Genomic DNA, 22,950 nt, shown 5'->3' with positions numbered 1-22,950 from the left:
TAGCCAAAACTTCTTGCTCATCAAAGAGGCCGTGTTTCTTCATTTCCACATCATCTCCTACCCTTTTAGCATTACTAAGCCATACACCGAACTAAGTCGTATAAAAAAATATATATATAAAAAGATGATAAAAAAAATAATATGTTGTGTGTTGACATTATTTTATGTATAGAAAATATATACAAATGTATAAATTACAAGTTAATTAGATAAGATCCACTAATCATCAAATTTTTTTATTATTAAATTAATTGTATATAATTATATATAATAATTATGTATAGCTTTTGAAAATAAGTATAATGAGATGAGTCTTGAGAATGTGATGACATAAGCATGAAACAACCTAGTAAAAGGAAAGGTCTGCTACTTTTGCATTAGTTGTGTCCCTGTCTGTGTAGTGTACCTTCAAACATACTCCTATGGATATTTCTAAGCAGCTTCCAATGGAGATGGAGGTCCTTATACCATTGGCCAAGTGGGGAAGTCTAAAATATGCGAATGAGTGCAGAAGGACCAACTATTCTCCTAATAATATTCCATTTCAGGCTACTTCATATTTTCATTTCAACCTTTGGTTCTAGCCTACCTATTATTAGGTCACCAAATGTCAATTGTCTCTCATAAATCATAATCAAATTTGAATGAAATTAATGAAGAATATTATTCATTTCAACTATTCATCCAACTCCACCTAGCAGTCACTAATTATTAATAAAGTTTCCTTCTATTAAAATGTACATTCATATTTATTCTTTATATATAATAACTTTTATTTTATTTTAATTTGAATAATGATATAAAATAAAACAATTTTTTTTAATTTACCTATAGAAGTAACATAACATCTTATAAAAAGTTACTACATAAGAATTAAAAAAACCTGAGTCCTTTTTTGCTTTCATATGAAGATTACATTTTAGGACTAAGTTTAAGATCGTCTCTGATCATAAATATTAAATGAATATATATATATATTAATTACATGTTTATCCATATGTGAAATTCTCTTGTTAGGTCAGTTTCAATTGAATTAGTGTTTTTCTCTCCCATCAGAACAAATTCAATTGTAGAAAGAGACTAAAGATAACCTATTACACAATCTCTGAGAACACATACAAGAATTCAAATTTAGATTCTCAACTTTTTTTGAGTGTTCCTTATTAGATTTTAAAATATTTATTATTTTTATTTCTAAACTATCCTAACATATATATAACAATTTTTCTATTATATCTCTATATATATATATGGAGACCTACACTGTTTGTTTACTGCTGTCAATGGTGCAAAGTATTATGCTGTTTTTTCGTACTTGGCTATATTTGTTGCATTCTAAATCACAAATTTCATTTTGTTTTTATCGGTTTCAAAAACTATGTTGAAAATAAGATTAATCATAAACTAAAATCGATTGAAATTAATAATGATAAAGGAATTTTTGAGTCTTGATTCTTATCTTCATTTACATGGTATTTGACGAGAAGTGATCATGATTTCATAAACTAAGTTAAATCAAGACTAACAAAAGTGATTCATATTTGTTCATTGTATCTACTATTTTTATTCATTAATGATATTATACTAATCAGTAACTCTTCCTATAAAATATTATTAATAATTTCTTTACATAATTCTTTTTCATGAAATATCATTGATCATTTATTTATATATTACAATTTTCCTTAAGGGAAAGGTCTTTTACATTATTTTCTTAGTATATAGAAGTTTTTTTAAACATGAACAACAACCTTATCTATCTCAAATAAAAAAACATCAAACAACTTAAACGTGCCAACATGCATGAAGGGAAGTCTCAACCTATAAATATATTAATTTCATAGAGAGTATTTACTCAATTCTTATATTCACTTATATACTTATATACTTATAATTCTTCTATATTCTTAGTGACTTGATCGTCGAATAATCTTTTGCACGTGAATTTTTCCTCATTGTCTTCAGCAGACTCAACAATCATATCTCATATTACAACATTGTTCTCCAACAAGAACAAAACTACATCTAATATTGATCATTCTAAAATTAATGTAAAATAAATATATAAATGATTATAACTTTGTCACCCATCTTTATTACAGAGAATCACCAACGTAAAAGTATGCTAGTGATTGTAGATGTTGTCATAATTGTGGTACTTTAAAGCAATTGGTTTCCATTGGAGAACAAATAGCATGTGCAATTTAAGAATAGTTGTTTGAGAAAATCGTTTTTCCCTTTTTGTGCATCTCACATTTTAACTGTATATTATGTGAAGCTTGTTAAAAGCTTTGAAGCATAGTTGTAGCATCCATTAAAAATAGTGGAGATGAGAAAAATGTGCATATATATAAGTTTCACTTTATATTTCTTCTGTCAATTTCATTAGTAGTCAAATCCTAATTTTATACAAAATTTAAAGTGGCTTTACTCGTCAAATTAAGACAAACTGCAGGTAGTCTAACCAAGTAACTGAGACAACGTAAGGTAGCAAAATTCCTGTTATTCAAAATGTGAATACTTTTATTCTACACATTTGGAATGTCAAAGTTGGTAACATTGACCAAATTCTCTATAAATAGGAGAAATCCGGTTCCCTATTGCATTGCCAAGCTTGTCTTCTTATCTTATTCCTTGCTTTTAGTCTTTCATAATTCTGTCATACACATGGCTCTTTCTCTTTTGTGTCCTCTTCTTGCCACCTTTCTTTTCATGCAAACTCTGGCAGATACTTCCTTTGTTCAATCTCGTGCAGCATATTACCCAAACTCTGAAGAAAATGGCACAGACGGTGAGAGAATTAAACTGATTGATGAAAACAAAATACAAAGATGTATGAGATTTTGCTAATATAAATGTTCTTATAACTTGATGCAGTTGGTGCATGTGGATTTGGTTCCTTTGGTGCCACCGTTAATGGTGGGGATGTATCAGCTGCATCTAATCTTTATCGAAATGGTGTTGGCTGTGGTGCCTGTTACCAGGTGAGTTCATCAAGCTATATATAATATTAAGTATATATTACCACAACCTAAAGGATGATTAGTTTAGTTACATGTGACCATGCATGTTTTCTGATGATAGAAACCATAATTAATTAATGCAAAAGCCACATATATATCACTTTTTAATACTCATACTTACAAGCAACTTTTTACTTTTTTTTTGTTATGTTTGACCTTTCCTCCGGGTAATCCTTGTTCATAATCTATAATTATGAGCAGACCCATCAAAAGTTCAAGATATATATTAAAATAACAATAAAGTATAGGCAAATTCAAAACTAAAGTTATTAATTTTAAATTATTTTCACATTATTTTATTGTCAAAAGTATCATTTCTCTATTTTATTAGTTGTACTTAATAGGCATGCTACAACAGTGCGTTGCAAAATAACAGTATACATTATATTACAGTTCATTGTTTGAAAATAATATTTGTCATTATATTTTACTTTGGCCAGGTGAGATGTAGCAATAGTGTTTATTGCTCAGGAAATGGTGTCACCATAGTAATAACTGACCAAGGCTCAAGTGCTAACACTGACTTCATTCTTAGCCAACGTGCTTTTGGTGGGATGGCTATCAACAAGGATGCAGCTGCTTCTCTATTAGCTCTTGGCATAGTTGATATTGAGTATAGACGGTGGGATAATTCTTCCAGATATATATATAGAACAATCTTTTTAATTCATGCCTGCATAAACCTTTGCTTTTTGTTAATTATACGTAGATTGTAGTCAATAAATTAGAAAGACTGAACTAGCCTCTTCTTATCTGCAGGGTTTCATGCAGCTACCCAAACAAAAACATTACAGTTAAGATACATGAGAGTAGCAACAACCCTCACTATTTGGGTTTTGTCTTGTGGTTTCAACAAGGAAGTAGAGATATAACTGCTGTGCAACTTTGCGAGGTATGCTTTATCCTTCGCGTGGTAATAGTTAATCAGAATTTTTTTTAACAAATCTCTGAATATGTAATTTAGTCATGAACTTGGTAAAAATTGAATATTTAATTTAAGATCATTTTACTGATTTTCTATAATAATGAAGCTTATAATTTTTTTATCCAGTAGTTAACTAGTAGACATCAGTATATTTGACAAGACACAGTGAATGGTTCAACTCTTCATTCAGTTTAAAAGGGTGTATCAGTAGGGTCCAGTTAGATAGATGAAAAGTAATGTGAGTGTAATATCTTTTTGCCAAGTGCAGACTCAGAACTTTGTGTGCAAGTTACTGGATCGGAGTCACGGGGCAGTATGGACCACTACCGCGCCACCAAGTGGACCTTTGGCTTTGAGGATGTTGTTTAGTGCTGAAGAAGAGGGAGACGAATCATGGGTCGTTCCAGTTAATGACATTCCACAAGACTGGAAGGCAGGAGAAACGTACGACTTAGGGATACAAGTGGACCAATAGAAGCAGAAATGACTGATTAATCTGCTTTGTCTGTAACGAAATAAAAAATAAGTTAATTATATTGAGTTCAATCGATTTACCCTATTTAATTGCCCTCCAATAATTTGTTTTTCTCCAAAGTAGTGAGAACTGAGGAAATTCTATGATCTTGCTGTAACATGTCACCCTACTCCCTGGTTATTTCATTGTTTAAAGTATCTCGATCATATTCACAAGCATGTTGAAATATCATTTAGTTTCTCTGCAGCTTTCAATCGATCAACAATTGAGCCACTGAAATTGTCATATCATTAATCAATGACAAGGTGAATAGACGATTATCAATTTGTGATAGGAAATAAACAAGGTTGTCACTAAACATTAAAGATTCGGTCATTACATTACAACTCCGCATGCAAAAATAAGCCATGAAATATTAATAGGAATGGAAATAAATTTCATTGGTATGGTTTACAAATAGTATGGCTAGCATCCTAAAGAACTTCCAAATGTTGGAAAGTCAAGCAGCTTAAAGTTGGAGTAATGCTTTCATTTCTCTCGAACAAGTTAACAATTTATGGAGCAAATATAGTACTGACAAATGACTATACAACAGAAGAATAAATTAATTTTCCAAAATTATGTCTAATAAACTCAGAAAACAATTCCTCGAACATTTTTTTTTGCTAGCTCTTCGCCCAACAACACAGGCGCTAGCACCCGCGTTTGTGCGGCGCAGAGAGACAGTTTGGAAGGCTTAAAAAAATAATTCATTCTCATGATATTTCCAAGAGTACATCGAATAAACTATTATACAGCTATGAATATAATAAAGAAAATATAGAAATTACAAGCATTTGAACAGAAAGAAATAGATGTAGATATGAATCTTAAGAAAATAGTGAAGACAGAGTCTTGAATTCTCATTTGTATCTTTGAGACAAGATAAATGTAAGTACTTTATAAATGTCCTTTGTATGTGGGTCTGTTCCTTGTCTTGGAAAGATTTATCATTCTCTCATCCCACGACCAGCCACTGGCTTTCCTTAAAATTCCATTTCATATATGCACCATACGACCCAACAACACTTGAGAAACAAAGTCGATGAAAATCTTCTTATGCATTCCATCTTCACAATCCATCTTCCAAATATTTATTCTCTACTGTGGGTTTTATGGATTGACAATTTATAATTATCCAAAAGACGGAGCATGTCATTCTTCATCAAATAAATGAATTATCTTTCACCAGAAAATTCAGAGACCCAAAACCTTCGGTGGGACCAATCTGAACCATCGTAGAATCTCCATCCCGCAACACGGTCGTTTTTAGTGCCATCTGCTATTATGTGTTATGGGATCTTTTTCCTTGGTATCCATAACATGTCTCATTTCTTAACTCGCACTTTGTTTCTCTCTCATTAGTGTTTGAAATAGAGACTCTGCTCTTTACCTAGGTATGAAACTGTCTTCCTTAATTGATTGTCCAACGGATAATTTCATCTGCGTTCCTAATTCACTCAACATCGAGTGCATTATCCTTTTCCTATACCCTGAATTATTCTTAGCAAAATATTTAGATTCAAAATCTTCGAGATGAACCAAGCTGGACGCTGCTTCTTTCTGTAACCCCTTCTCTTTTATCATCAATCTTACTCGTTCAACGTCATCCCATCTCCCTTGAGCAGCATACATATTTGAAAGCAGAATATAAGGGCCAATATCCTGTGGCTCTAACTCAATAAGTCTCTTAGCTACAATCTCTCCAAGCTCCGACTCTAAGTGGTTCGTACAACCAGAAAGTAGAGCTCCCCATACTGCAGATCCAGCCTTCAAAGGAACCTTCCTTATAAGCTCTTCTGAATTTTCCACCAAACCAGCTCGAGCCAGAAGATCAACCATGCAACCATAGTGTTCAACCTTGGGCTCAATTTTGTAAACTCGACGCATGAGATCAAAGTACCACCAACCTTCCATGACCATTCCGGCATGCGTACAAGCAGATAACACACAGATAAAAGTGGCATCATTTGGTTGCGTACCTTCCTTCTCCATCTCCAAGAACAATTCAAGAGCTTTGTCCCCATTCCCATGCAATCCATACCCCATGATCATAGAGTTCCATGACACAACGCTTCTGACCGGCATCTCATAAAAAACATCCCTGGCCAAATCCATAGCCCCACATTTTGAATACATTGTCAACAGACATGTTGAAAGCAAGACATCAGATTTAATGTTGTTACTTCTGATAAAAGAATGAACCCACATGCCCAGACCAAGCCTCCCTAAACTCGCACATGCAGTGAGCACACTCACTAAGGTTGCCTCATTCGGCATTACCTCTCTTCCTTCCATCATTCTCCCAAACAGCCTCAAACACTCACCATAATTCTTCACACGTGCATGCAGCGCCAACATGGAATTCCACGAAACCACATTCTTAACAGACGCAGGCATCCGATTGAAAAACTCAACAGCCAGAGAAGCATTCCCAACCTTCGAACACCCATCAATCATGCAATTCCAAGAAACAACATCCCTCTCAGGCATTGTCTCAAACAACTCATTAGCAGTATCTAAATCCCCAATCCCCACGAACCCCGCAATCATGCAATTCCAACTTAAAACATCCCTCTCAGGCATTTCATCAAACAACTGACGAGCAGCACCGATTTCCCCATTCTTCACATATCCATCAACCATGGAGTTATAACTAACCAAATCCAACCTAGAACTTTCGTTAAAAAGCATCCGGGCAAGTCTTATTCTGCCGAAAACAGAGTACATCCGAATCAGCGAGTTCCGTGCGAACAAATCATACCCGAAGCCGAATTTAATAATCCGGGCATGACCCTTTAGCCCTTCTCGGAGCGACCCAATGTCGGTACAAAGTTTGATCAAGAGGGGGAAAGTGTAGTGGTTGGGAAGGACGGAACGAGGGAGCATTCTGTGGTAGTAGAAGCTGAGAGCAGCTGAGAAATCGGACTTACGAGTGTAGGCGCGAATGATGGTGTTACAGTGAAACGCATCAGGATGGTGGAGATGGTCGAAAAAGGAAGTGGCGCGTGGGAGAGTGAGGGAATGGGAAGACAGTTTCTTGATGGCTGAGGTGGCGAAGAGAGGGTGTTGGGAGAGGCCAGAAACGACCAGTTGGACCAGAAGCTGCCTCAACTCCTGCAACTCCTTCCGTGACTCCAGCGCCGCAAACAGCACTTGTTCGTGTTTCCCCCTAACTGTCATTGCCTTTTGCCTGCGTTGCCCGTTAACTTACATGGCGTTCCAGTCACTCTAAAACTACAAAACACTAAATATATGTAACTTACCTTTTGCCTCTGTTCCAGTGAGAAGTAATATTGGCAAGAGACCAAATATGAACTAGCCAGAATGTTGAGAACATTTTTTTATTACAAAAATAGGTGAGTAATTAAGTACTTTTTTGAAAAATTATTTTGGAAAAGTCGTGTATATATATAGTATGATTTTTGTGGAGAAAATTGGGAATATATCATTTAAGATTTTAGTTATGTGAAATTTACACCAAAGTTGTGGATTTTCTGTTGTTGATTTCTTGTTTTTGATTTTGTTTTTAGAAAGATTAAAATAATTAATTGAATTATTAATTTGAAAAAATTTATAAAATTAAAAAAGTTTAGTTACTTTTTAATTAAAAATCAATTAAAAAATAGTGTTGAAATTCTAAATCTAAATCGTAAACTAAAAGCCTAAAATACAAAAATGTCTCAAAAAGTATAAAAAAAATCATTAATAAATGATTGAATTTTTAAAAATTTGATATCCACAACCACAATCTTTTTGGAAAGAAGTAAAATAGAAAGATATAATAGTAAAATTAATAAGAAAATATTTAAATGAGTAGTTAATGAATAATTGAAATTTGACATAAATACTCGTAAAGGAATACACATGATTGAATGACATAAAAATGAAATTAAACAGAATATTTAGTTTAATATAGATTTTTTGATGTTGTGGTGGTTGATATATGTACTTTCTTCAAGTCATGAACCAATTCGTCATTTTTGCATAAATCCTTGGTTTAGATGAAGAGTTCAATGTTGTTACATTGATTGTTCATGTTGCACACTTGCGAAAACTTTTCGTGTCTCATTTATCATCTCCCATTTTCTCGTTATCAGTCATGGAAACTTACTTCATGCAAACTTACTTTTAACACCTACAAAACTTGCAAACACCAGGAAAGCAGTGTCACGAGCACCACTTTTCTTCAAATGAATACCACTAAACTGCACTTCACACATCACGAACGCAAGTCGCAGTAACCAAAGAACCACAAGCAAGAATGAAGAAGGAAATGAATATCTGCATACATAGGTAAGTGCACAGTGTAAAAAAAAGCAAAGGCTAGAGGCACCCCTGAAGTCCCTTTTCCGCAAATCGGTAGAAAGGAACACGTTTGAAAATAAGCTTATAAATGGTCATAACACATTTGAGGGAGATAAATAATCTCAAACATCTTGGGAGGATACCTATAAAAACCAGCTAAAAAATGAAAAAAGAAGAAGCTAGATCTATAACATCAATTTTGTATAAATCTCATTTCTTACTTAATAACTCTTTCTCATAATTTATAAGTGAGATCCACCAAAATATCAAATTTTTAATAAAGTTTAACTAATACAAGGTGTTCGAGAATGTTAACCTTGCTAAAAAAGAATAATTCCTTCTTTTATTCATGAAAAGCCTGATAGTTTTATCTTCTGTTTCTATAGATAGTCTTTTTTATCTATACAAAATACCATTAACATTTTTATACATTAAAGTGAATAATTATTTTGTAAAAATATTTTTTTTAAATAAACTAAAATGATCAGGGCTTATAATTTCACAGACTAACTAAAATTTGGGTAACACAATGTAGTAGATAGATTGGAAACTGAGAATGTTTCTTCTAAATTTGAATACATTCCTAGCTAGCTTTCATAGTTATGATAAAGAACAGTAGTAGAAGGCGTCAATGTGGACTTCTGTCTTTTAGTCAAACCAAACAATAATGTATAACCAACTAACCAATTATACGTGTAATATTAGTTCATTCATTGCTACCTCTCCACTTGTTTTCAGTAATTTCTCTCACATAAAGTTGTTCAAGTCTTAAGGACTAATGAATCTTTACAGAACTGAGGCAAACACATTCCCAAATAAATAGCATGAAGCAGAAAGATACAAAACTTTAGGACAAGGCACATTTAGCAAGCACATCCACCCGACTGAGATTGGGAATCATGGTTACCAGAAGACCTTAGGTTCACGTCGACCATATCTTCCTGTTTTGTGGCAGATAGTGTCTCCATTCCGGGTAATGCAGCAGCAATTTTTCGAAAGAGGGCCTAAAAATGTAGGTTTCATAAAGCAGTACAATAAAATGTCTGGACCAAGCATATAAAGCAATACTTATATCATAAATGCCGGCAAGTATATCTAAATTCCAACATACAAGAAGCAAACTCCAGGAAAGTTTTATGTTGATTTGTAGAAAAAACCGTTGTCTGGAGGACTTTTAACTACTATCTCTCATTTGAACCATTTAAAACATGTCACCCAAAGCAAAATAACAGGCTTTATACAAGAAAATCTTATTGACTTCCAAGATAAATTATTAAAAAATACAATAAAATACATGCTTCTCACAACCAAGTGGTGAGCATAACTTTTTTCTAGATAATTTCAAGCTGATAGTTATTAAATATTTATGGCAAAGAAGGGAGATGTTTACCTTTATATTAAAGCCAGCTTTTGCACTAGCTTCAATAAACATAACGTTCAGCTCTCGGGACTTTGCTTCCCCCTCCTCTGTAGACACTTGCCTGTAGTGTCATTTATAAAATAAAAGACAATGCAAAAAATACATTATTCTGGCAACCATTTTTTTTCCTGTAATAGGATGCAAGGTGAATTGTCAAGCATTTCATTGGCAACTATTTGCATATAAGGGATTAATAAATATTTGTAATAAATTATTAGTCACTGTACTATAGCAATGGCATGGCAGAAATAATGTACTGAATGAAAATGTAAAACAGTTCATAAGACATTCAAACCTGCATACAGAGCATTAAAGAAGCATCTCACGGGTAAAACCATTCACGCTACAAAAGCCTAAAATAGTAAATGAAGTTCTCACAACATTCTTAGTTTTCTTTCATGCATTGCAAAATAAGTTTGTGATGATGTATATGCCTAATTTAAAGCTTGAGTTGTTATTCATTTCATCTTAATGGGAAATACTTGTCGTGAGTCATTTATTCTCAAGGAACTATTCAAGGCTGGGAACAGTGGCACCATAACTGTTCCCGGTATGTAGTCAAGATCTTAAACAATTCATAACTCATTTCACCATGAAACACTAATCCTCTTTTATATGATTGACCAATTTTTATAAACTTCCATCTATTGCTCACAGTATTGTTCTGAGTTTCATCCCACAGTCTAGCCAGTGATTGTAATGAAATGATTATTTGTGCAGGGTGTACATTCCTTGATCAAACAATATCTTCTTTACTAAACTAGCCCAAAGTTTCACCCGGTGTTGAATTTATAATTAGCCAAAAATCAATATGAAATAGGTCATTAAAACATTTCAAGAGAGCCATGTCATGAAACAGGCCTGTACAAAGTACCAGATGAAGTCAGTCTACCATTGATTAGCAATTACCTTTTGTCCACAAGATCAGTTTTATTCCCAACAAGAACAACAATAACATCACTGCCTCTTTCACTGCGCACCTCTTCTATCCACTTTGATGTGTTTAAGAAAGTCTGACGGCCTATATGACAAGAATAGTAAATAATAAAAAAGCATCCCATCAATATGTTTAGGAGCAATGAACAAAAAATATGCACAAATTCTTTGAATCGTTCAGAGAGATTCATGTTGTCTAAGAATAACAAGTAGCAGCTGCAAGAGAAAGCTACTTTTCAGAAGCTCTGGTTCCTGATAATGTATCACCTAGTTGCCACAGGAACCTTCAGACCCACTTTATGTGAAAAACAAATATTTCACTCACATTCCAACCAAAGAAAAAGGAATAACTTAAATAAGGTGAAACTTTTTTGTTCTTTTTTAATAAGCCAAGTACATGTTCCTCTAAGATATAACACTTCCACCCTAGTAAGAAATGAATAATGAATCACAAACTCACAGCTCTTCAAAATCTACGTTTTAATTAACTGGCACCAAAAAAAAGAGAAAAGAAAACAAGTATAACTATTGATAATTGTTGTGGTGAAAATGTGCAAGAAACTATAAATTGTGAAGGAAATAGGTGAAAGAAAGCACATCTATGTGTCTTACTTGCAACATCATAAACAATAACAGCAACAGATGAATCCCTAATGTAGCTTGGAATAAGACTTCTAAATCTTTCCTGCCCGGCTGTATCCCTGTGACAACACATGAAAAAGAAAGCTGAGGTTTGGAGAGGAAAAAAACTTGAAGGAATTCAATTAAAGTACAATAGTGTCATGCTTTTGTATGGAAGCTAAAAAATTGCCAACCAAATTGAATTCAATCCGGTTAGCCACTGTACATCAATATTTGAAATAAAGTCAAATATGCAAAAGCAGAAGAAATCAAATGCTGCTGATTTGTTCTTAACGCTTAGGTTTTTTAATTAGTTTTTATTTTTTTTTCATACATTGCAAGTTAGTGTGTTAAAAAAAAATGCTGCTGATTATAATATGGTTTGCAGCATCATCTTCAGCTAAAATCAATCCACTTCAAAACCTGCTTTTATACTATAATGTACAAAGGAATATACAAGAAGAGCTAACAATATTTAGAAGCCATTGCAAATAGACATTGTAGTGAGACTAAAAGGTATGTATGAGATTAAGGTAAATGGATAAATTTTTTACTAAATTACTCTGAGACCTTCCCCCCTTTAGTAATATTACACTCACCTTTTTTTGACTTTATAATGCTGGCCACTCACTATTCCCTATTCCTTTGGGCTGTGTCTGTTAACGTAAAGTTATCACATGAGTTTTACATATCATTTTCATACCTAAAATATCTGTTTAATGCATTTTCATGTCTAAAATTATTCATATAACTCCAAATCAAGTTATGGGTGTGTCACTTGTGGAGTTTCTTCAATTCAAACCGGACATTCCTGAATTTTTTAATTTAGCTACAATGAGAAAGACAAATGCATTAAAGAAGCAATTGTACCTCACATGACGACCTTATATTTGGAAACAGTTCCCTAACGAAAGAAGGGTGAGACTGCCATGGCATTATAGAACTCAGAAGGCTTTTTGTGTTCTAAAAAAAGGCGGGGTATAAGTTTAATATTGGCTAATCAGAAGTGTCAATGTAATTGGCTCTAAATTTTTTCAGAGAAGAAAGGAACATGTTAGCGATCTTAAAATATCTTATCTTCACTAATGCACTTTCTGATATAGCAAATAAGTCCTTGAAATAAAAAATTATATATATAACATACAAAAGAAACAAGATAAACATCAAAATTATGATTTGTGCGCAGTTCAGTAATTTGCATATTTTAGGATTGGATGAAAGTTGATAAAAAAGGGAAGGGAAGGAGACATTGTTTGCCCCTTATTTGCATGGAAGTTATCTTTACTCACTCTACAGGATTCCAAAATTTAGTATTCCAGTATCTCTTTATACTGAATAAGGAACGCCAAAATTAGATAGTTAAAATAATAGCATTGGCATTCCCCTTCTTCCCTTTCATCCTAATTTAAATCTAGACGAAACAGCATTTTCTTCCCTTTCCATCATTTTTCTTTTCGCAACTATTCCTTACACTTCCGAGTAGAGTTTTAAAAAATGATCAAGTAACATCTTACCACAACTGCAGTCTAACAGTTCGATCTTCAAGATACATAGTTTTTGACAGAAAGTCGATACCAATTGTAGCCTGTTTTACAAACAAAAATAAGTTTTGAGAGCTATTAAATTGTGAACGACTCAATTTGGAAAAATGGAAATGGACGTAATGCAAGAATATGCATAAGACATAATGCAAGAATATGCACAAGACATAATGCAAGAAAAATGTAAACAATTCAGTGAATGTCTGTCTACAATTATATCTGCTCATAATGTGTACAGATACGGATACACATTGAGAGAAAACAAAGGATATAGTAAACTGTGGACTCTAGTTTCATTTGCAGGTTGAAAAGGAAGTAGCATTACTGGTGCTACCGAGGTTGAGTAAATAGATCCAATGACCCAGTCAAAGATTAATTACATTTAGTTCCTAGTTTTTCTACTAACAGGTAATAATTTACTACTAAACTAAAGTATTTGACCTCCATATAGCTCAAGTTTTTGAGACATGTGCTTCACTGGAAACTGTTTTCTGCTACTCTCCTCCCTATGCTAATTCCTCCAATGGAGTTGCATCATTCAACATAAACATATCAGAATCACAATTACATTAGGCACCAAACTTTTGGAGTGAAATGATCACAAATGCCTACATGCTAATCAGTATCGGAAAGAGGGGGAAACGGTAAAACTCAAAAGGTGAAAGGAGAATGATAAAAAGAATTCCACATCCGAAAACACATTGGCGTCGTTGAACTATGATTTTCTTAAAAACAAACGAGGAAGCTGAATTCCGTAAACATGGCCAATCCTCTTCCCACAGTAATGATCACATCCCACAGTAAAACCGTGATCTCTTGATTTTATAAAAAAAATGGAGAAAGATTGGGCTAAAAATAGTGAAAATACGATTGGATCTGAAAGAAGAAAACCTGATAAGTGTTGTCGAATTTGTCGTACATGAAGCGAGTGATGATGCTGGTTTTACCAACGGACTGATCGCCCAAGAACACTAGCTTGTACTTTGCGAGAGCCGACACTGGCGCCATTCTCACAAATAAACCACAATGCAATGCACAACTCAGATTTGTGGAACAGTTCACTCTGCAATGAATCCAATTCAATTCTTTCAACAATTTGATTTACTTTTCTCTCTTCGCCAATCTCACAAAGAAAGAAAAGCACTGTGATGTTTTGATTATGATGGGTGGGTGCTGGTGTTACTTAACTCTTTTTATTATATTATTATTTCGAAAACAGATCGCTATTATGTTTTTTTTAAGATCGTTTAGGATTAGTTCTTAGCTGGTCAACCAATAATCTTGCATAAACTTTAACTTTATATATTCAATTTATTGAGAGTACGAATTAAGGTGTTTATGGCTCTGTTTAGATAAATTTTTAGAAAATAAATATTACTTTAGATTTATTTTCATTTACCAAAATCAAATAATATAATTTATTAATTGGTACTTTAAAAAATTGATGAAGAGTTATCAAATATCAATTGGTGCTGGATGTCTGAACCGGTAGAATGCATGTCGGCAAGGCTATGATTTAAACGATTAATACAAATCAATTACAAATGACAGCCTAGGATCAATTACTTTTTAAAATTAAAGTGTCGGGTTTGATTTACGCGTTAAGAAGTCAACTTAGATTCAAGATTTTGTTTTATAAAATATCATTAACTAATTTATTATTCATTTAGTTTTCATAGTTATACAGATTTTATGTTTTATACTTTTGAGGGCATGGAAAGAAGATTAGATACAGGAAAAAACTTAATATAAGAGAGAAGGGAGAAAGATCAGAAAAGACAGGCTATTGAAGCTGGAAATCACGGTTTCTAATTAAACTATGTTCTAAATCGAAAGACATCCCTCTTAATTTTAACAATACCATATTTAAAAATTATCTAACTTTGTTATTATAAATATTATTTTAATCTCTTTTACTTCTCATACATATCATTCTTAATTTTTCATTTAAATGCCTAGGTACTAAAAGAGATAAAAGAAACTAATATATAAATGATTTTTAAGTGTAAACGCTATAATTTTATCTTCTTCTTTTTCGTATAAATGGCAACGTAACCAAGTTGCTACTCCAAAGCTCTTCTTTTATATGCATTTAAGAGCAAATTCATTAATTCGTATGAAAAATGTTATTTTAAGAAATTCATAATAAAATTATAATTTTTTAAAATTTCTTGTCTTTACATGAATGGTTTTTTTTTATTAATTATAATCTGAAATAATTTACTATTGAGTTGTGAAAACTCTCTGAATACTCTGTACTAATGCCTTCAAATGACAGCCAAACCTGGTGCAGCCATCTGCATGCATTTAACCATGCCAACCCCCTGTTTTTAGCATGTGTATTAATATTAAAATATTTGACAACAATTAAATCATCAACATTATTATCCGTTAAATTTTTGGTAAGCTTACAACTACCAATGACCAGGGCTAATCCAGAAAAAGATGTTGCAAAGTCTCTTGATGCTCCCTGCACAAGCTGCAAACCAAGATAGACAAATGGAACACTGCCTCTAGAGAAACCAAGGTTTTGCACAATGGATTTAACAAACCGAGGTGAAGCTTTCATAGCAGTATAGAAATTGCTTTTCTCATTATTCACCCATTGTCCCCAAGCATAATCGTACTTTTTTAACAACATTTGTAAGTTTTTCAGATATATCATCAGCATATAACACGTGAAAAGGAACAAATTTACCGCTTAACCTTATCCTGCTTTGTATGGCACCAGAGGAAGACAACATCAAAAGAAGTTTACCAAGACCTTCAGCAATGCAGAACAATAAAGGAGAAAGATGACGAACACCATTATAACAACGTAAGAAGCCTGCCAGAATTTAGAATCGTTTTTATCCAACTGAAGAATCTAGTATCAAAACCAAAACCACTTAAAACAATAATAAGATCATTCCAATCCAAAGCATCAAAAGCCGTTTTATGTCCACTTTGACAGCCACACCACCTAAATATTTTTTATCTGAAAGATTAATAGCTTCCGAAGCAATAACAATGCATTTTTTCCGAAGCAATAACACTGCAATTTTTAAAGTTCTCCTACAAAACCATTCTTATTTTTGGTTATGATTCTACAAACAATAATAATAAGTGAAACGAAAATGAACTAAAACAATGGGTCAGAAATAAGTGACCTAGCAACATTGGTGATTCTAGGAATTAGGGTAAGAACATAAGAACTCATACAAGAGAATATCCAGTTTTGCATGAAACTTTGAAAGATATCTGCATAAACATCTTTACCATTTATATGCCAATAAATTTAATAAGAAAACACCAAAATCATCACGACTAGGAGCTCCATGCTTGTTCATACCAAAAACTGCAGCCTTCACGTCTTCTAAAGAGGGAAAGGCAGCTAACATGTGATTTTCCTCATCAGACACAAGTTGAGGAATGTATTCCTCATCAGACACATGTAATATCCTCCTTTACTTGAGTATTAACACTATACAAGCTTTACAATAATCAACAATATGCTTCTCAATCTGTTCATGATTCTCCAACACTATACCCTTATCATACAATTTTAAAATAGAAGAAAAGCACAAACCAATTAAGACTAGTTTTCTCCTTCCAAAAAACCTCCTTCAAATGCAAAGCTGCTTAAGTTTTTCCTGTACAAGCTTCTTCTGCTGCATCCTATCCTACGATTCCCCCAAACTGCTGCACTTGTTTTTGTATATATTGCAAATTTTGTTGTAACCGAGCCACTTGTCTATGCACATCACCCACAATACTTTTATTCCACTCAATCAAAGCAGCCTTAAGAATTTTAAGTTTCCTTTGGAGCACAAGCATTAGACAACCAAAAACATGTTGAGTCCATACCGATTGAATAATCTACTGACAATCCTCTCTCTCACACCACACCATGAAACGAAAAGAAGAATATTTCTGCAACACCAAATCCCCCATCTGCAGTAGAATTGGGTGATGATCAGAGTTACATCTACCAAAAGTACTACAACTTGTATTCTTGCATAAATCCAGGCAGGTTACATTGCAAACTGCTCTGTCCATCCTCATATCAATCCGTTGATTACCCTTACCCTTACCCTTACGCCGATAAGTCGAAGTAAAATCATGTTCATGAGTAGGAATATCCATCATATCATTTATGTTCATCTAATTCTTAAAATCAGCAAAGGATAGATCATAGAGCATTAGGAACATTACCTCCTCTTTTTTCTTCACTACTAAGAATAGCATTGAAGTCACAACACAACAAGCACCACCCGATTCCCCATGAATCTCTGCTGCAGCGCAGTCAAATTGTCCCAGAGAATTCATCTGTCAGTTTATGTATTGGCACCTTATACCACTGCTACATAAGTTTTTGGCCCTGCACATTCACAGAAAACAAAATGAACCAATAATTTGAGGACATCTACTCTATTTTATAATAGGCTCTGAAATAAAAACCAAATCCGCATTAGAATCTTTACAGATTTTTGTGAGGCAATTTTTCGTGTTGTTATTTGCTATGTCTCTAGCACTAAAGTACAGGCATTTAAAGTCCATGAACATGCTTTTTTGAAGCACCCTTCTAGGGATTTTTGTTCTTAAGAGGCCTCCCCTTCCTTTTTAACAACTTTTTGGAATGGAGTTTCCAACTCAGAATCAAATTCAATTTCACCTTCTCTATCAACCCGATCACCCCAAAACTTAGATAAAGTTTTAGTATCCAGCTGCAAAACCAAAGAAATTTGGTGTGCTTCCTCCTTCTTATCAGTAGCAGGCTCCTCTAAAATCTGTGATTCTTGCACAATTTCCACTTCACAGTCATTCATCAGAGGACTCAGTACATTCAACCTCTGCTGCTGTATATCTTGTGAATCCTGATCCAGAGCAACAGTAGCAGGGTTCTGCATTTTCTGCATCTCTTCGACCCTCTGATCACTCTGAATTAGAGGCATATTATTCGTATGATTCACCACTTCAATCACATTCTGAAATATTTGCCTATCAGCACTCATCAGATTAACCTCCAACAAACTGCTCTCAGTATAGGCATGTGCATTATTCTGAAGAATATATTACCATTTTGCTGAACATGTGCCTCACCCAGTATCAGTTTGCTATTATTCTTTTAAGGTGCTACTATATGGTATTTAATTAAAAAATATTAATAATTTCTTAATCGAACACTTTAATATATATTGATCTCCTTTTAGTATATATATTTCTTATATAAAAAAGTTAGAAGTGTCGAGTTTTTTTATGGTTTATTGGATAATTTTTAGTTCTTTTATATTTTTCAAGCTTTCATTGTTTATTTATATAAACTTTAAGAAAATTATTTTTTGGACCCTGGGGTCAATCTATTCGCGCAAGAGTTAAATAAACTTAATAATTATTAAATAAATAAATATAAGATTAACTCAATAGTAAGAATAGAAGGAAAAGAATGAATCTTAGAATTGAATCATCTCACTAACAAAAATCAACATATTAACAATTAAATTTAGAGATAAAAAGACTACCAGCAAAAAAATATCTCTAATAAATTAAAATTCATTATATATGTATTAATATTTATATTTCTTTTTATTAATACCAATTATTTAAAATATTTTTAAGTTTAATTACCCTTTTAATTTCTATATTAAGAGGGTAAAATTTAATTTCGTTAGTATGTTTTTAAAATGTTCAGTGTGTTTCCAATTTTTTTTAAATAATTTAATATAATTTTTTTTAGATTGTCTTCAATGGCTTTATCTGAGTAATGAATTGGCACACAGTGTCATACATATGTATAGTTTTGTTTGGAACACGTAAATTGACATTGTGTTTATTATTATATAGAAATAAATAAAAATAAAATATAACCTTAGAAATATTCTATTAAAATCAATAAAATTTAATATTTTTTATCTTAAAAAAACTTAAATGGCACTTAAGAAAACAAAGAAGATAACATATTTATATGTTTAATTTAAATATATTAATAAAAAATAAAAATAAAGAATAATGTATATTTGTCTGAGATAGAATTGTGTTCCTTATTTTGGTTTAAATAGTAATATTATCACGTTAATTAGTTAATGACAGAATATCGAAATGTATCTTAATTAGTTATAACTTATGTATAACTAGATGGAAGAAGTTAAACTATTAAAAAAGTTAAATTTTGGTGAAATGTTAAAAAAGAAAAGTAAAAAATTTATAATAAATACACCTTTCATTCAGTAATGTGTGCTAGAAAGAAAGTGAGAGAATAAAAAAGAAAAAAAAAAGAAAAATAATTATTTACTATCATTAAGAATTTTATTTTATTTATTTATTATTATTACATACGTAAAGATTAATCTTTTTACATGATGACAAAATTTTCTCAAAAGTCGCACTGCTAAAAGAAAAATTTCTAATAAAAACTAAAAAAAAAAGTATACATATAAATCTCTGTCTTCTTCCTTAATCTCTTGAGATACAATGTTTGACACTCTTATTATCCATTTTGAGATACGAATATAACGGTCTCATTTTATAAAGATGAACACATGATAGAAGACCAAATTTACGCGTGGATCAATTCAGAAGGTGCGTAGGGGTAGCCAAATGGATAATGCAAAGCGCAATCCCACATAACTGGAAGAGATTATAATTCTCCTGTGTCAAAGGAGAAACTTCACCTCTCTCTGTGAAACCTTGCTGGCATGTTGATGCTGCTTCCATAACTGAACTCATCCACGTCCTAGTTACATCATAGTTCCCAGACAAGAAAACCCCCACGGAGTTCACTATTGTCCATGCTGCATCAGAGTACAGTTCCAGGCAATCTGTTAAGCCCCCCAAAGCAAAGCTATCAAGGCTTGTGCTATCCAATAGCTTCTCTATTGTTGCCAACGTGCTAGTCACATTCTCTAGTGCTAGCTCCATTGCCACCAGCGCTAACCCTTCAAGATTTGCAGAGTGACTCACTGGAACTACCGGAAGAGAAGTTGAGCATAGGCCATAGCTCAAGATGATAGATTGGTTGGAACATATTTCGCAGGTTTGGTCGATTATGTCCTTGGGTACTATCGAGGTGGAGCTTGTTTCAAGGGAGAGTGTGATGACAAATAAAAAAAAAAGGGTGAAAGAGAAGAGCAGGGAAGAAGGGTGAAACATCATTGGTTTGGTATGTGAAAGTGGTGTGTGACTGTGATTGTTGTTGGTGCATGCAAAGCTATATATAAATACATGGTTCACGTACGTGAAGGGATAGCAGGAAGTTTCCTTAACGGCTTTTTATTTGTTGCTTGATCACAAGAGAGTACTGTTTTAGCATTTACATTGGTTTGTTATTTAGGAGGAGTGTTTTCTGGGTACTTAGTTAGCTCTTTCAGCAGCTGTGAAATAGTAGGGTTCGTTGGTAATTTCGTGGGAACCATTTTAACTGCGGAAGCTTCGTGAGGTCACAGTGATGACAGATTCAGTACGGACGAAAGGATCGTGCAAGAACCTACCTTTTTTCTTTTTATTAAATTCTATTTCAGATTTTTCAAATAGTTCTACAAATTACATTTTTATTTTAGGATGAAAGATCATTTTATCCATGAAATGTATTGTTATCACATTCATTTCGAAAGAAAGAATTAAAAAGAATTTCTAAAAGTGCAAGTAAGTGTTGTTTAAGTCCTTAATTAAGCTTTTTCATATGAGTTCCTAAATATAACCACACTTTATGTTTTTGATTCATAAGGATAATATTTTTAAGTCGTACATTAAAGGTTAGAATAAAGTGAAGGGCAATTTACGCTTCTTTTAGATTATTTTAAACTTTTAAATTGTAGATATTATTTTGTTAATATCAAAATAACCTTTTAATAATTTTCAATGGAGTAATTTTTTTTCGTTTAATTTAGTCGCTTAGATTTGTAAAACTATCAATTACTTTCTATCAGACATAAACTAATTTCAAAGACCTGTCTTTTTTATTTAGAATCAAATAAAAAATAATTTAATATGTGAATCTATAATAAAAAAATTAACATAATTCAAAGACCTCTTTAGTTTAGAAATCAAATTAAAAATAATTTAATTTTCTTAACCTATTTAATAAGTTAGAGATTATTTGTGTTATTTTATTTTATTTTTTAATTTAAAAGTATTATTATATTATTATACACCATGTCAAATGTATGTTTTTTAATGCCAATATGAAATAGGATAATAATAAAGGTTCGGACACTTCTTATTAAATGGCGTATTCGTATCGGACCGTGTCGACACTCTACGATATTTATCGGGTGAAGTGTTCAATTCAAAAAACTATTTGTTGGATTTTTGAAAATTCTAGCACGGTTCTAACACAATTTAAAAGGTATAAATACAATAATTTTCTAAAAACTCAAATTTATTGTATAAATTTTTATTATGATTATAAAATAAGAACAAATTCTTTTGAACCAGTCATGAAAAATATCTTCCTGCTCCCAAAAGAATATGGAACATACTTTTGCACATAAATATTTATTTTTAATTTATATAATTTAAAATTATATAATATGTAGATTCATGTCCCCGTATTCTACATTTTAGAGATTATACGTCTCCGTATCCGTATCGTGTCAGTGTCTGTATCCGTGTTACATAGTTCACTACCCACGTAGAAAGTAAAAAGATGCTTACATCAGGGAACACCAACAGATAAAAATAATAAATGAAAAGAAAAGATTTCTTTAATACCACACATAAAAACATATACTTTGATACCACATTATAATAATATTTAAAATTAAAAACTAAATCAAATATAATTAAAATATTATTTTATTGATTTATAAAGTGTATGTTTTCTACAGAGAGGGTGGTGTTAACATATCACCATCCTATCCTAAATGAAATTTATTAGTAGTTAGTTATATGTTGAACTATGAATCCAATAGAAGACTTTTAGGTCCTAAAAGGATGTTGAAAACTATTTTGAGGAGGGATGCTTTAAGATTTGGAGGACAACCATGGGTATTACGTTGAGTTTGAAGTAGGCGTCATTCTCCGTTGTTAAAGGAGACTTGTTCCCTGTGGGATTGGCGAATAACAGTTGACAAGCCATTGGGGTATCTAAGGATTCGCTGAGCTTGACGCCAGCAGTGTCTAAATCCTTGGCCTTGAAAGCAACCATAGCAGCATCTAATTCCACAATGATATCCTTGTAAGAATTAAAGCAACCATTTAGGCCATCCTTCACCTGTTCATCAATGCTTTTGTCCTCCAAGAGCTTCGAAATTAAAGAAACCATGTTGGTTCCGTTCAATTTTAATAACTCAATTGAATGCACCCAGTAATCTTCCAGGTTGCTGCTTGGTGGCTGCCAATTCGACAGGAATGCAACACAGAAATCAAAGCTCAAACTTCGGTCAAATTCAGCGGCCTCCATGCAATATTCAGAGACCGATCCACCTGAGCATTGAGAGACAAACACACAGAAAACAATAAGGTATGCTGAGAATTTCATTTCTTTTTCTTTTTCTTTTTCTTTTTCTTTGTGATCAATTCTGTGACTCAAAGGATTACTGTCATGCAGTGCAAATTCCCTGTGTATATATAATGAGAAGGGAGATACCATTTTAAAAGTTCAAATAACACTCTTTATTTTCAAATATCCACTAATAAATATGGCATGCGATACGATATCAAACTAAAATCATTCCAAGTTAATA

At 32.6% G+C, this 22,950-nt stretch overlaps 4 protein-coding genes and 1 pseudogene across 4 annotated transcripts; 1 reads left to right on the top strand and 4 right to left on the bottom strand.

The window, feature by feature from the left end:
• Positions 1–2,592: 2,592 nt before the first annotated feature.
• LOC137808154 (expansin-like B1) lies at positions 2,593–4,569 on the top strand. Its single transcript, XM_068609115.1, has 5 exons — positions 2,593–2,791; positions 2,878–2,984; positions 3,464–3,645; positions 3,783–3,915; positions 4,217–4,569. The coding sequence occupies exons 1-5, from the start codon at positions 2,668–2,670 to the stop codon at positions 4,421–4,423; spliced, it is 753 nt and encodes a 250-aa protein (XP_068465216.1). The 5' UTR covers positions 2,593–2,667; the 3' UTR covers positions 4,424–4,569.
• A 689-nt stretch (positions 4,570–5,258) lies between these two features.
• On the bottom strand, positions 5,259–7,783 carry LOC137808153 (pentatricopeptide repeat-containing protein At3g29230-like). Its single transcript, XM_068609114.1, has one exon. It carries the CDS (start codon positions 7,643–7,645, stop codon positions 5,852–5,854), a length of 1,794 nt encoding a protein of 597 aa, XP_068465215.1. The 5' UTR covers positions 7,646–7,783; the 3' UTR covers positions 5,259–5,851.
• A 1,659-nt stretch (positions 7,784–9,442) lies between these two features.
• Positions 9,443–14,558, bottom strand: LOC137808152 (ras-related protein RABH1b-like). The gene is made up of 6 exons (XM_068609113.1): positions 14,180–14,558; positions 13,262–13,332; positions 11,739–11,827; positions 11,100–11,211; positions 10,161–10,251; positions 9,443–9,774 (listed from the first exon to the last, which is right to left on the bottom strand). The coding sequence occupies exons 1-6, from the start codon at positions 14,294–14,296 to the stop codon at positions 9,634–9,636; spliced, it is 621 nt and encodes a 206-aa protein (XP_068465214.1). The 5' UTR covers positions 14,297–14,558; the 3' UTR covers positions 9,443–9,633.
• Positions 14,559–19,695: 5,137 nt separating this feature from the next.
• LOC137808151 (putative invertase inhibitor) lies at positions 19,696–20,467 on the bottom strand (annotated as a pseudogene).
• A 1,741-nt stretch (positions 20,468–22,208) lies between these two features.
• On the bottom strand, positions 22,209–22,667 carry LOC137805672 (putative invertase inhibitor). Its single transcript, XM_068605610.1, has one exon. It carries the CDS (start codon positions 22,665–22,667, stop codon positions 22,209–22,211), a length of 459 nt encoding a protein of 152 aa, XP_068461711.1.
• Positions 22,668–22,950: the final 283 nt, after the last annotated feature.

The sequence above is a fragment of the Phaseolus vulgaris genome, chromosome 3 (genome assembly GCF_000499845.2).
Source record: "Phaseolus vulgaris cultivar G19833 chromosome 3, P. vulgaris v2.0, whole genome shotgun sequence".
Lineage (NCBI taxonomy): Eukaryota > Viridiplantae > Streptophyta > Magnoliopsida > Fabales > Fabaceae > Phaseolus > Phaseolus vulgaris.
Note: the sequence above shows the minus strand (reverse complement) of the source record. Positions and strands in the feature narration are given on the sequence as shown.

What these genes read in the sequence shown, in the direction of transcription:
- LOC137808154 (XM_068609115.1), top strand. Translation starts at nt 2,668, where the DNA reads ATGGCTCTTTCTCTTTTGTGTCCTCTTCTTGCCACCTTTCTTTTCATG. An exon ending in TGAAGAAAATGGCACAGACG is followed by an intron (nt 2,792 to 2,877) that starts GTGAGAGAATTA and finishes AACTTGATGCAG; the next exon opens with TTGGTGCATGTGGATTTGGT. An exon ending in CTGCTGTGCAACTTTGCGAG is followed by an intron (nt 3,916 to 4,216) that starts GTATGCTTTATC and finishes TGCCAAGTGCAG; the next exon opens with ACTCAGAACTTTGTGTGCAA.
- LOC137808153 (XM_068609114.1), bottom strand. Translation starts at nt 7,645, where the DNA reads ATGACAGTTAGGGGGAAACACGAACAAGTGCTGTTTGCGGCGCTGGAG.
- LOC137808152 (XM_068609113.1), bottom strand. Translation starts at nt 14,296, where the DNA reads ATGGCGCCAGTGTCGGCTCTCGCAAAGTACAAGCTAGTGTTCTTGGGC. An exon ending in ACTGTTAGACTGCAGTTGTG is followed by an intron (nt 11,828 to 13,261) that starts GTAAGATGTTAC and finishes GTGTTGTCACAG; the next exon opens with GGATACAGCCGGGCAGGAAA. An exon ending in AAGCTGGCTTTAATATAAAG is followed by an intron (nt 9,775 to 10,160) that starts GTAAACATCTCC and finishes CTACATTTTTAG; the next exon opens with GCCCTCTTTCGAAAAATTGC.
- LOC137805672 (XM_068605610.1), bottom strand. Translation starts at nt 22,667, where the DNA reads ATGGAGGCCGCTGAATTTGACCGAAGTTTGAGCTTTGATTTCTGTGTT.